Genomic DNA, 14,690 nt, shown 5'->3' with positions numbered 1-14,690 from the left:
AATGTTTTTTTAAAAACGTGAAATTTTTTCAAAAATATTTCTGAAAATTTTGATTTGAAGCGTTCCCATACTACCCATAATACTCTCAAAATTTCTTAACTCTAACTCTTGTTGGTTTTGAGATAAATGGCCCGTCAGAACAAAAAAGACACCCTGTATAATATTTGACATTTCCTTTAAAAACAAAAAAAAACCCAAAACTTAAATAGATAGTGTTCACTGTTGCTCTGTCTTTAGCTGTTTAGAGGTACACAGCTACCAACGCCTTACATCCAGTGCCAGCAACAGTGTACCTCGAAAATAGTCATCTAATTTGAAAATTATTTCAAAGCGTTCACTTTACTTTGCTGGGTTGAAGAACACTACCGAGGTTATTCAATGGAAGGAATACATTAAATTCTACAATAACTTGACCAAAGAAGAATTCGAGGAAGCCGGACATCACCTTGAAACGATGTTGAAGAATTGCACTTTCGACATGAAAACATGCAGTAGAGAGTAAGCATTTTTATTCAAACACCCTACTATGATTTAAAGTATGTTTTAGTCTCCCGTAAAGTTCATTTATTTATGTTAAGTTTAATTAAGTATTTTATGATTTAAAATTACACATTACATTCTATTGCCCACCTCCATACCTAGAAATTGGCCTATTACTGCATATACGTAAGACTATAATTAAATTTCTACGCTAAAAATTGTAACCGTTATTTGTAGACGATCCCTGTGAGGTTTGAAAGCGCTGGTTGGTCTTGTTTTGAAATTACCAAAATTATTTGTATATTAGATTTCTGCAACGTTCCAAATTGATTAAAAAAAAAACATTATTATTTTCGCTATAGAAATTTCACGAAGGAGAGCAACTTTCGGTTTGCCAATTTCTTTTCAATCATTCCACTAAACAGTAAGAGCTATATGCATGGCCCAAAGAGCGGTAAGTTAAAACAGTATTCGTCGTTCAGATTCTAAGAATATGACGTTTCTGCTAAAATGCCTATAAGCAATAACCGTCTCAAAAAAGTGTCTGAAATGGTTTTCAAATTGGGGTTTTTCTCAAAACGTATTTTAGCTAGTAATTGTGAAATTTTCAAGGTATAAATTTCATAAAAATGTTACACGTTTTGGAAAGATTATTTCTGACAACGTTTATCCGTAAGTGGATCCCTGTGTCGTTACATTCTATCCTGACTCGACGAGTGAATCGACTCTGACGCATTAGTTGTAGAGACACTTTAAACGTACTTCAAAAATATCACAAATGAAATAAAAATAATAAGTAAATATGGAACTCAAAATTTGAACTTTGTTAGTACTAATGTTATTATTATATTTAAACCCGAACCTGGGTGGGCTCCACGTCCAGTTTCGAAAGTAAATTTTCAGCTACAGCCAATATTAATTTCCCAAACTTCTTCACTAAATATAGCCATTCAATGTTGAATAAATGCCTTCCTTTGACCAGTGTATTGAAAAAGTTAAATTGGTCCGGAACTGTGTAATCGCTTCGACAGAAAACCGTCAATTAGAAAGCTCTCTGAATTCGAATCTAGGGTACGGAGTTCTATATTATCTTTGACTGGGACTTATGGTTAAACATACCCGTTATAGTACTTAAGTTAAACGAATACTCAAAACCATGCAGTTCGATACTCAAGCTCTTCGCATCAGCGATGGCTTTTCAAGTCCGCCTAGTATACAGGTACCACCGTTTTTTCCTATGTGAACTTTGAAATGAAACATATCGATATCTATATTTCAAATTCTCTTTAGTGGTGTCGAATTAGTTGAGTAGCGGCCAAATCAGATACTGTGGAAATTATTTAACGTTTGTTATTTAGTTATTATAATTAGAATTGTCGGTCCAAGGATAATATCGAGGTAGAACACCGTCATAGCGTTTGGTTCCAGATTTGTTGAGAAGGTAATGGCTGATTTGAAATCTAAAGGAGCAGATAAGACTCTACCAACCATGCCTCTTTTATGTTTTATGTCTTTCCCAAAAACTACATCACAGCTCATTGTTCCTCCTTTTAAAGTTTTTAAATATCTGCAAAAATACCCTGCGATATAAAGAAGACTATAAGGCTGACCAATCTAAGGACCCGAATTAAAAAAATCTGCAGATACCCAAAAAGTCGTGTCATCTCCACAGCAAACTAACACTGCTTTACTCTCAGTGATTTTCAGTTTTTTTGGCAATGCCACTAAGCACTTGGATTGTTTGTCATAGGTTTGAAGATAACGATGAATTATGAATTTATGGAATCTTGGGATATGGGTTTAATATCTGATGGAAGTAGTGGAGTAAAAGTCTTGATTTACCCAACCAGTTCTTCCGTTAATCACGCAGAGTTCGAAGCAATAGTTGAAGGAGAATCTAGATTTTCATTGAAAGAGGTTTGTTCGTCCAATCTTTAGCATGTTACAATTTACAAAAAAATTAAATTGTTATATTCATTCATAATAAGCGTATGTTTATCTTTTAAACGTTTTCTTATCACACGTTGTTTAAATATTTTAAAAACATCTACAGGAAACCAGATCTACTAAGAATTCGAATTTTTATGTGAGGGAATATGCGGGGCGGCGCTGTTCCGTTAGGCCCCACCTGAAATGGATTATAAACCTGGGTTTCATATTTAGAGTTCAAGCCAATAATGAATTTATAACTAAGGTGGCGTTGTCCGTTAGAAAAAAAGAGTAAAAATAAATCTTACTTTAGAAAAATAATTGTAATATATTTAATAAAAACTTAAAATATCTGTTGTAATTACTACTTTCATTACTGTAGTAGTTTGGTCAAGAAGGTAATAAATAGATACAGCATAATCGTGCACTACAACTAATCAATATTCGTGGTGCTGTTTTTACTCTGACTGGGAATTTTACTCGAAACTTACAAGAGTTAGAGTTACAAAATTGTTAGGGTATTATGTCTAGTAAGGTTACGTGTGAAATCCCAATTTTCAGAAAAATTAAAACATTTTTCCAGTTTTTTTTAATTTATTTTTTGGCGGGAAGGTGCTAGACATAGAGCGCTGTCAATTATGTACCAATTTTTCACGAAGAAACGAGAAGATGAAAAAAACAGCTGTCCATATGTGGTTATGTTCAGTTTTGTGCTCAGATTTAAAAACAATTCTTAAAAAAGGTTAATTTAAAAGTTTATTCGTACCATAATATCAGAACATTTACATGTAAGGTTCAATGATATCTCCGCTGGCCACGATGTATGTTTCGGCACAATGAAGCGTCACTCGAAATGAGCCGACGATCATATCAGGAGTAAGGAGTGAGAAGGCTGCAATATTTCATTGTCGTAAATCATCTATCCTTGCAAGGGGGTCTCGTAAACTGTTTCGTGGATGAAACCCCATAATTGAAGTTCCATTGGCGTTATTTCTGGAAACCTCTGAGACCATTGAACGGGACTGTTTCTTCAAATCCAAAGCAGAGGGAATTCGTTGTTAAGATGCTCCACAACACATCAATTTTGATGGGGTGGAATGTCGTCTAACGCATCTGCTACTTCTTACTGCAATAGTGCCAAGTAATTTTGTCCATTAAAACGATTGGGAAGGGAAAATGGGCCGATAACTTTATCTCCAACCAAAACCGGCCAAGCATTCAGTCGAAATTGCTGTTGGTGATGGTAAGAGAAACCCAGTGAAGATTTTCATCACTCCACATGTAGTTGTTTTGGTGGTTTGAAAGTTCCATCTCTCCCAAAGGAACACTCGTCAGTTACCAGAAGATGATTTATGAAGTTTTGGTCATCATTAGACATGTTAATTAGCCAGTTGCAGAAATCATATCGTCGTTCCATATCTCTTTCGTGCAGAGCTTGGTAGAGGGTAACTCGATACGGATGTAAGTGGGTTCTCCAAACGTAGCTCGTTGATTACCAAAGATCGTCACTTGCACCTTTAGTACTTGCTCGACGGTACCCAAAAAAGAAGGCTACTACGATTTCTTTCATGTTGAGGTTTTGACGACCTTGTCCACGGAGCCTGGGATTGACATTTCCGTAGTTGTTGAAGTCGCGAACAGCTCCGAGAACGGTGTTTTGCGAGGGGTTGGTCACTCCGCGAACTTGGTGTACACACCGTCGAACCTCTGACTGTGCTAATAAGAGTTCGTGAACTCTTTAAAATCCGTACCTTTAACAGTACTAAGTACGCGAACTCGGTGTACAGGTCATCCGAGAGTGACTTACCCCTCGGTGTTGTAGCTTGGTCTTCTGTCACGATAGCGAATACTAAACATTTGACTTACTCTATTAGCGTTACGATTGGCATCTGCGTAAAATAACTCGACCTTAAGAGCGCGCTGCTCACGTAGCATAGTTGTAGATTACTCAACAAATGTTAGAGTGATTTAAAACTGAAATATTTCGCTTTAAGTAGTACCTGACAACCGATCTTTGCGCAAAAACAACAAAAATGTTTTATTAGTAGGCCTCAGTTTTTTTACATGTGGATAAATAAAAACTGGTAATTGCCCCATATGGACATCTTGTTTTTTCATCACCTCGTATCTTCGTGAAAAATTGATCTTTTTCAATGGAATGATTTTTGCAATAAAAAATTTATAATAATAACCCAATCAAACAACAAGGTCATTCAAATACTTAGAAATCCAGAAAATGTCCATCCATATACCCACGGTAATGAAAATTGTAATAGAAAAAACCAAAAACACCTTACCGTTAACAATTCCCGGCTTATAACGCACACAAAAAAACCTTAACTGAATAGTGAAGGCTAAACAACAGCGCATACCTCAAAATATAAAACCAACGTAACCACATTAATGAAAATGTATCACACATTTAAAGCCGATAAGAAAAAACGTAAAATAAATTATGAAGTTAAGAGTAAAGTAAGCGAAATGAAAAAAGAGCGTAGTATACCACTTGAAATTGTATTCATAAATGACCCTTAACGGTTCAAAAGTACCGATAGACAAAAACTAACTAACCCACGGGTTCTACCCTTTAACCCTCTTATCTCTGCTGACTGCGCTAAGACAAGATTTGACCTTTAAAATTTCATACGTAAGAAAATGTAGACTATTAATATACTCTTCCGCTTTAGCTGAGCTTATAATTTTCAATAAACCGTAACATGTATCGGTGGTACTGTGGTAGAACACTGTCATTCAGGAGGGCTCGGGTTCGAAACCCGCCCGGTGCGATCGCAAAATGATACTATGGCGTATACCGTGAATATTTGGTGGAAACCCTGCCATTTGGACGTTGAGATGTTTACCTTAACTCTCAGCACTCGGTCCGTCCCAAATGTCGAAGATTATATGTCCCCTCGGAGAAGTAAAAAAATGCGCCGTCAGAGCAGAAAAAGACACCCTGTATAAATTATCCTTGGGAAACCAAAGACATGTTATGATATTTTTAAAAAAATTAAAGGGAGTATAAAATGTTTTGAAATGTTGGGGGTAGTCTTTTTAGGGGAGTAATATAAAAGGTGCTTTCCTAAAAGTCCCCATCAAAGTTCAATATTTCATTTGTGTTACCGTGACTGAATTAACAAACTGTTTTTCGTTATACTGCCAAAGCTATCATCAAAGTTCAACAGGGGGCAAGACAGTCGGCGGTGATTTTATTTCAAATAATCATTCCAGCTAAACCTACACTTCGGTAAAGTTACGATAGTAGTTTTCCTAGCGAGTTGTTAAGTAGAATCTTCTTTGAACGCATCATCGTCGGCCCAAAATTAGTATCAAAAGTGAGTTATTAAAATGAAAGAAGTAAGTTACGTGTATAAATACGTTTTAACTATAACAAGGTGTTTCTAAGTAACTACGCCTATTAAAAAAAGGTTATTATTGAATATCGTTTTTAAGTACAAATTTAACACCTTGTGGGGCATTTTGGAACGTATCTAGCTTATCTCTGTGTTGGATGATAAAATTGGTGAATAAGTAGATAAGTTTATAATGAAAAGGGATAATAAAGCTAAACCCTAAATAAATTTATTTAGGGTTTAGCTTTATTATCTCTTTTCCTTGTGGACTTATCTACTTATTCGCCAATTTTATCATCCTTTACAATGCAGGCCATAGGTGGTTCCTTTTAACTCATCTCTGTGTTGTTGTTCCGAATGCTAGTTTACTGAATGTAGTTGGCTTTTGTAATTATTGATCTCCTTAAATAGTCACACACAAAAAAAAGGTTTTAAGTCTACAGTTTGAGTCTACAACACATGTTCTAATAGTTTTTTGGACGGGTAAGAAGCTTGAATTTTCAATAAATTGAGGGGCCTAAATAATTAAATTAACATTTCGTATATTAAACCTGCTATGCTATGGCGTACTTTATGAAGGCAAAATATGCAGATATGCATCATATGTATGGACTCGTGAAATGCGGTGGAAGCGCGGTGCTTGTATCCGGAGCACTTTCGTCAAAGACAGATTCCAAATTGACAAACGTACGCGGTGGTTAACAGATGCTTAAGAGAAACTGTAAAAAACTACTAACGGGTCCTGATTCTGCAGAAGGAGACAATACAGAAGACGTATAGGAACAAGTGCTGATTATCTTCGACGATGATCCTACGACAAGTATGAGGCAAGTTGAACGTCAATTGCGAGTCGACCATGTACTTGTCTGGCACATCCTTCGAGGATACAAGTACCACCCATTCCATTTATAAAAGGTTCAATCTTTAAATGAGGCCGATTATCCAAGGCCAGTCGAATTTGGTCAGTGGTTTCCGGGGCAGACTGACGACGTCAATTGGTTAAGCACGGTTCTAGTTTCTGTAAAGGCTAATTAGCCCGTGACGGGATCTTCAATTTACATAATCGTCGTGAGTGGCAGCAAGAAAATCCGCACGTGACTACCGCTAGGTCACATCAAGTGCAGTTTAGTCTCAATGTCTGATGCGGAATTGTTGTCGACCATTTAATTTGACCTTATTTTCTACAACCAAGACTAACTGGTGAGTCTTACTTAACCTATCTACAAGACACTTGACCAGAGCTACTTGAAGACGTACCGCTAGCAGTAAGATGTGCTTTATGCACGACGGAGCATCCCCTCATTTTAGCCTTCGGGTTGGAGCTCATCTTGATGCCGAGTTTCGTCAGACGTGGATAGGTCGAGGCGAAACTGTTTTTCTCTCTTTGGGGCCATATCAAGGACTTGGTAAACAAGACTGAAGTTCAAGACATTGACGACCTACGTCAACGCACAATTGGCGGCTGCGACATAGTCCAAAACACGGCAGAAATCTTCCGTCGTGTTCAAAAATCTTTCCAAAGACGCGTCCAAGCTTTCCTCCACACCAATGGGGGCCATTTTGAACCACTTTTGTGAATACAATGATCAATGCAATGTTGTTAGGTAACAGTACATGTAACAACTGAGAAACCACAAAACAAAGAAATTAATTTTTTACTGTGTCTCTTGGTAATTTAAATCACCTTGTCATTATTTTAAATCTTAAAGATAGCAAACTTCTAGCTTAATAAGCTTTTGCTAGTAGAAATTTGAAAAGTCTTATCTCATAAGACGTGTGTACTCCTTGTAACTCAATGAACACGAATTTCTACCCATACCCAACTTTTAGTTCGGGAGCAACTTGAAAAATTTGGTACACAAGGCTGAAGTCCGCAACATTGACGACCTACGAAAATACATTATTGATCGCTGTAAAACTATTCGCGACCGAAACGGGTCTAGATGACGCAACGGAGCCTAACCATATAAGGGGTCTAATTACGTCAAGCGTCTGCCTAAGTTTCTAACTTTCTAGCTTCCGCAGTGCATTTAATTTGACCTCCGAAGCATAGTTCCGCCCGCTGCCGTTAGGGAGCACAACCATAGTTTTCGGTGGCGAATTCGTAACACGCCTCGAATCTTCGAACGGGTTAAACAATGATTTGCGTTTGCACAAGGTGATCATTTTGTACATTTTTTGTAATTCAGTTAAATTTGTACTTATGGCATTTGAAGAAAAAAAACCGAAATTCAATAGGTAACTTTCTTTTAATTGACGTGGTCACTACGAAACACCTTGTTAATTTCTGCACGTAGAATACTTCTTTTAATTAAAAACGAATTTTTGATGCTAGTGATCATTTTCTTATATTTTTCGATAAAAAACCAAATGCTAAGTAAAAGAAAACAATTGGGTCCAAGGAATAATAGAAACGGCACATATGCGCGTTTTTCGACGTTTTAGAGGCCGATTTTTGACGGCCAATTACTCTTCAATTTAGGAAAACGTCCCTTCGGACCTTCTTCACTCCTTGTTACACAAAGAAAACGCCTGTTAATTTGGGCCAGACTTCTCTGAAACACCCTGTATACTGATTAGGCAAAATATTCAAGGGTCTAGGGCCCGGATCCAAAGGTAGTTTTCCTTAAGAGTTATTTTATTGGGAAAAGTAAAATGCTCTACTATGGCCGGATTAGAAGACTTTAACTAGGGTCATGGAAATACAAATTTATTATTGTATTGACGACTTGATAATGTAGTCGTGAACAGAGGTAATAAACAGTGGCCAAATAAGAACTTAATCGTACTGTTTTCGGAATTCCCGACTTCTTTAATCAATTATATCCTTCCAACATTTTCCCAAAGTAAATAATATTGGCTATGGTGGTCCTTATTTCTTTTTTTAAATGTTGAGGTAGAAAATTTAGAGGTAGCACAATAAGCAACAAAACTAACTATACATGTATATTAACATAAGTAAAATGTATTTTTAAGAATATTTGGCTAGTTAATTTTGTTTTGGCTAGTTTATCTAAAAAAATTATTCCAAGTAGGTTAATTAGTCGCTAATATATAGGTTGTTTTCGAGCTCTTTGCGCTTCCTCTAAATTTGGCTCAATTTATAACCAGTTTCTTCTGAATTTTATTTCATACATTTACAACAAAAATAAAATAAGAACCACCGTAATATTGATCGGTATTGAAACTTTTAAAAGGTTATCCAAATCAGTAATCCATTTGACATGAGACTTTCGAAAAGCTCAACTCCTCGAATTATTTTTATTCTACCAATAGCAGGGAATAGAAAAGTTTGACAAATGCGAAAGTTAACTTTAAATGTCTATCTAGGGTTGGATTAGTCGGAAAAAGTGATCACAGCCTACATCGACTTTCGAACCGAATTTCTAACTTATTCAATTATAAGTTTGAGCTATTCGGGATGCGCAACAGTTCAATAAAATACTTTTAATGCAATACAATTTTAATGCTCAACAGAAAAGTGAAAATGTCCCAATGATCAATTATACTTGAGTCCGCTAGCAGAGCTCTACCTTTTTGTAACAAAAAAATCCGTCAACTAATCCAGTTCTATTATGTACTTTAGATTGAAATTCGGCGACTGAAGAGGCCATACAAAGAACAATGCGAAGACTATTCAATGAACTCATCACAATATTTATCCTTTGACAGAATGGTAAGTGTATTCTATCTTTTCCATTCACTTTAAGATTTGACTTGAGAAAAATTCCCAAATGGAATTTTATAAATGCCTTATTAACATATTGATGATAGCATCGTCAATTTCTTTATATGCGGTTTCATGATGCAAAAGTACCTCGACTAAAATCAATACAACCATCAATAAAAGGAGGATACTTTACACTTGTTCTGGAACAAAAGGTTACCTTTTTACGCTAAATGAAACTATTCACTTGTTCTGACGAATAGCTCACGGTAAAGAGTAAATTCTTTACCGTGAGCTATTCGTCAAGGTCAAAGAATTGGAGCTACCTTTTCTACGCCTCAAAAGTGGGAGTAAAGAGAGTAATCTGATAAATTGGCTACAGGCAGACATTTTGGAAAACGATTTTACCCTGACTATTCGCCCACACAGATTCGGAGTAAAATAAAGTCATGGTGTTAGTTTTCTTACTGTACTCTCTTAAATCCTGATTGCAAAGCCTCCTCGTGGCGAGAGCCGGGCAACGTATGGCTATTAACCTGCGGCTGATTTGCACAGGTATCACTGTCCCTATCCGGATTGTCCTTAATGGGGTCACTGGTGTCGTTCGCGGCTGCCGGGCCTGATTTCTGGGCTTGCGCGCCAGTCCGCATCGCCCCCTTCGCCGCCAGCCGGAGGGGTGACGGGTGTGTTCGTGGTTGTTGGGCTCGGACTTTGGGTTCGCTCCATACCTGTCATTTGATAACCTTATCGGGGATGGTAATTGCAGTGGAATAGAAAGTCTCTCTAGCCCTCAGCTGTGCGAGGATGGGTTCTCGGGCAGGCCCATGGTGTCGCCTTTTGTTGGGCCGTGACGAGGGCGTTTGATTGCCATATGTGAGCCTGTTCTTATAGCTGTCTTACTGGCCGAACGTTTGTTTCGCAAAGCGCATTTTTGTCCGGACCTGGTTGAGTGTTGTGGGCCGCCGTAGTGCCTAGCGGAACGGCGGGGTACAAATACATAACTTTATGTACTCCGAAATTCTAGAAAAAGCGAAAAGTATCCACCTAATATTTTGCGATGCAAATATTTGACTTTTCACTTATATCACAGAATGGAGACCTCTCTCTTTCGATTTTCCCCGTTTAAAATGCCAGAATCGTTGATATGAGAGCTGAAATACTGTATAACTACCTTGATTATTAGGATACCCTAGTAAGATAAAATAATGACGCAATCTTATTAGATTAAAATCTGTAGCTTAAATTGCAGTTACACCAAAGGCACAAGGAAACCTATTAAAATTTGAACGAGAATAAAGTAAAACAATGATAATAGAACCGTTAATTGTAATAAAATAAAATAAAAGCAGTACTTTTACAATATGTCTTTGAGGCGGTTACAAAATGAAGACTTAAAATTTGAGCCAATATTCCGTAAGATAGAAAAACCTTCTTTGCTCGACCAATTACTGAACTCAATATCTAATTTTTGAAATAGCTATTTACCAAATATTAACATATTTATTAATTTAATCAAATTGCATTTCAGTATTGCATAGAATTTTGTCAGCAAACCTATATTGCCGAACGGTGTGGTTGTACAGATCCGACATGGTTGACTTTGGGATCGCACCCACATTGCGACAGCGAAAGTAAGATTTTTTAGATTATTGTACGTTTATTATTAAAAGTGATAACGGAAAACCCATGGCCATAACTATTAAAACGGTGGAAATCTTATTATGGTATATTAAAAAGCATTTCGGATAAAAACGTGGTTTCCTTGGGAAAACTAAAAAGTAACACAGAAAGGACCTAAAACTATTTCTAACACTTACTGGCAATTTTTGTTTAAAGGTTTTGTCATCAAAAGGCCCCTGCTAGCCTTTTTGTAAGCTGATTTTTTAAATGCCTTTTTAAAGGGTTTTGAGTCACTCTTATATTTCATTTTTGGCGCACTGTTCGTAAATATCTTGCATTTTGTGCCATATAAAAATACTAAATATTTTATCCATCCTCTTTTATGCAATCTTCCAAATGCCTAGAGTAGGTTCATGGATTAAAATTTCCAAATCGTCTACGCCTATGCTTAGTCAAATTAGTTTTCAACTGACTTCTTTGTGTATCAATAAAAAATGTTTTTAATAAACCCAACTAGACGTAATTGCAATTAGTAAAGGCGGTAAACGTCAATTTTCACAAATGACCCCCAGATTTCTTAAAATTGAACCCAAAAAACTTATTTTAGTTTAGTACAGAGTCGTTAAGTTAGCAAAACTCAAAAGGAGACAACCATAGGTGTTTGCCATCAATTTTGTAACTAGAAAATTTCTGAAACTAGGCATAGAAAACCAAAAAGGTTTTGGACAACTAAAAACGATAATTTCCTTATGTGATTAGTATAAATAATTAGATATTAAAAGTCACCAATCATAGATTTAAAAAATTTAATCTTTGAAAAAAGGAAAATGATACTACGGTGAAAGTCAAGTAAACTAAGGAAAATAATGCAATTTAATTTGATAAATATGTGAGTATCGTGGGAATATTGGACAAAATAGGGTACTTGATATTACACTTAGGGATAATGAGTACGTTGACACGATTAAATTTGCTCAAATTATTCAGCTTCAATTAACTTACTCAAATTTAAGCAATTTCATTAATATCTAGGCACCTCCCTGAAACGGTTATCACTAATTATTAGAGATAAGATCAATTTAATATGCGCCTTTTACTTAATTGTATTAAAATTTAAAAAATAAGGTTTGAAATAAGTGTCAGAGGAAAACCGATTTAAAATAATTTATCTATTTTATTTTAATTATTATATAAAATCTTACAAATGCAAATTACTTCAGTTTGTTGTATTCATTTTAAGCGAAATTTATTATAAATTACGTATATTTAAAGCTGACTGAAATCCTTTTTTCAGATAATTGTCTTGGGGAAGCTATACACAATATTAGCGGAGCTGTGAGTGTGTGCACGAAAAATTGTCCATTATCTTGCAAGTAAGAAAACGATAGCACGTGGGCTTGGGTGTTACTGGTTCAGAGAGGTTAAGCTACATGGGCACTGTGCCCTTTCCGGTTATTTGTACTTTAAGCACAATCACTTTTGTCCAATAATTAGACCAATAATTTTTGGCGAATTGGAACTCACGATTATCTAGTCCGTTAGTATTATTAATAAGAATTTAACTAAACTTCGTTGAGTATAGATTTCATTTAGGCCGCGTTCACAATTTGCCTTGATATCGATTCATGGAGTTTTGTGATCCAGGCTAAATTGTTTAAAACCGATTCAAACCGTTTCAAACCGTTTTCTACGGCTCAAGTGTGACCATAGCTTAAGAGGTTTTCGGATGGTTAACGGTTTTTACCTCTGCAAAGAACTTATGTTCCCTAGGAGATGTTTAAAAATCACCGTGTCTGTCTGTGTGTGTAGGGGTTTGTATTGTCAGTCTGTCTGGAAACGAGATCGCAGTATCGGGGCGAAGTGTAAAAACAACGTTCGCGGTTTTTGTGGAAAAAGGGTTTTTCCAAAATCCGTTCTTTCTTCTATAGGGTATGTGTGTACGTGCGATTTGTGAGTTTGAATTGGGTGGTGACGTACATGTATGTTGGAGTGTTAGTGCGTGTTTTTGTGTGTTATGGCGTATGTAGCGGTTGTTGTATTTCGACTACCCGTCTGCTACTAGTTATTGATATTTGGGACTCGCCGAGGGCTAAGGGTTACGTTAAACTTCTTAGCATTCAAATGGCAGGGTTTCCACCAAATGTTCACTTTATAGGTCTTATTATCAATTTGCGAACCCGGGCCCTCCTGCTTGGCAGGCGAGTGTTCTACCACAGAACCACCCACCCGTATTAAGCAGGATTGAAAATTAGAAATTCAGCTTAAGCGGACGCGTATATTAATAGTTAAAGGAGTTTTACATTTTGATTCTTATTTAAATATAACGGGATTTCGTGTTCGATTTAAATTATTTCGTGGAGGATTTCCAATGTTGCCACTTGTCTATTCAACAAAAACAAATATGGCGACCGAGACTCGACCTCGGGCCCTTCTGCTTGTCAAGCGAGTGCTCTAGTAAAATTAATTAATTAATTTAATTTAAAATACCGGCATGGCCAGGAATTGAACCGGGGTAATACCCTTGGCAGGTGGGTCTTTTACAGCTGAGCCATTGACATCTACGTCTTCAAATTGAAAATGAATAAGATCATAGACAAACCATGAAGGAATAGTAGGATAAATTTAAATTTGCCGCGCTATTTAGTACAGTACGACAGCCAGGTGACGCTAGCACCTCCTTTCAAAATAAACTGACATAGCCTAAATCCTAAGTCGACCCTCCTGTTATTTCTCCATGTACAAACTCTTCCGAGGAGTGGTATATTTTGACCTGTTAACTTGTTTTGTATGACTGCTCAATTTGTTTTACCGATTGGGTTTCACGCTATTCCCCAAATGAGCTTCAACATCTTTGACGCATCCGCTTCTCCCAAATGTCCCTTTTAAGAAGAAACTTAATTCGCTAGCTAATGCGATCAAATTATTACGACAGGTTGATCATCCAAAAAGGCTCCCATTCGCTGTTTCAATAGGGACATATCCTAATAATTTACCACAAAATGGTTATTTGACAATAGCTGTCTCGACACAACGCCTATTTGACAAGCGCTGTTTTGACGCAACGCTTATTTGAAAGTACCTCTGTTACTGTTCAGTACTTGGTCCTATCAACCATTTTCTGCTTATTTTCAGACTGTTTTTTTTTTAATTTTGAATCGTCGAATTAATACGCAGCTTAGTTTTCTTTTAGAGAGAAGAGCTACGACGTAGCAACAGTTTCTCAAAGGGGGCATTTCTATGATACCGTAAATCATTTCTTTCAATTTCGCGTCTTGAGCAACTCGTCATAGATATCTTAATTGTGTTTGCGAGTCACTCACGAAGCAATGCAACTTAAAGAGCAACTCAAGTGTCCGTTCATTGGGGGCGTGTGACAGCTAGTCCGTGGTAGAAGGTGTGAAGTTAATAAGAACCACCAATAGATTGCAAAGAATGATAAAACATGCGAAAAGGTAGAAAGGTCGAGTGCCACATTCCCTGCACGGTACTGACGAGCCCCAAATAGGGCGAAAACGGTTCTCCGAAAAAATTTCTGATTATGAAAGAAAACCTATAGGTTTACTGTTTCTTCATAGACTCTATTCCTGCCTTCCCAAAGCTCCCCCCCCCCTTAGATATTGCAGCCTTTACCCTTCTGCGTA

The 14,690-nt window shown here is 36.7% G+C and overlaps 1 protein-coding gene across 1 annotated transcript; it reads left to right on the top strand.

Annotated features, from left to right (window-relative positions):
- Positions 1 to 265: 265 nt before the first annotated feature.
- Positions 266 to 14,339, top strand: LOC149966727 (FMRFamide-activated amiloride-sensitive sodium channel-like). The gene is made up of 7 exons (XM_090167594.1): positions 266 to 498; positions 843 to 934; positions 2,231 to 2,397; positions 9,349 to 9,438; positions 10,958 to 11,060; positions 12,344 to 12,422; positions 14,240 to 14,339. The coding sequence occupies exons 1-7, from the start codon at positions 455 to 457 to the stop codon at positions 14,337 to 14,339; spliced, it is 675 nt and encodes a 224-aa protein (XP_090023720.1). The 5' UTR covers positions 266 to 454.
- Positions 14,340 to 14,690: the final 351 nt, after the last annotated feature.

Source organism: Leiobunum rupestre, chromosome 1 (genome assembly GCF_980474605.1).
Source record: "Leiobunum rupestre chromosome 1, qqLeiRupe1.1.hap1, whole genome shotgun sequence".
In the NCBI taxonomy this organism is placed as follows: domain Eukaryota; kingdom Metazoa; phylum Arthropoda; class Arachnida; order Opiliones; family Sclerosomatidae; genus Leiobunum; species Leiobunum rupestre.
Note: the sequence above shows the minus strand (reverse complement) of the source record. Positions and strands in the feature narration are given on the sequence as shown.

What these genes read in the sequence shown, in the direction of transcription:
- LOC149966727 (XM_090167594.1), top strand. Translation starts at nt 455, where the DNA reads ATGTTGAAGAATTGCACTTTCGACATGAAAACATGCAGTAGAGA. An exon ending in TATGCATGGCCCAAAGAGCG is followed by an intron (nt 935 to 2,230) that starts GTAAGTTAAAAC and finishes TGTTTGTCATAG; the next exon opens with GTTTGAAGATAACGATGAAT. An exon ending in AATTGTCCATTATCTTGCAA is followed by an intron (nt 12,423 to 14,239) that starts GTAAGAAAACGA and finishes GTTTTCTTTTAG; the next exon opens with AGAGAAGAGCTACGACGTAG.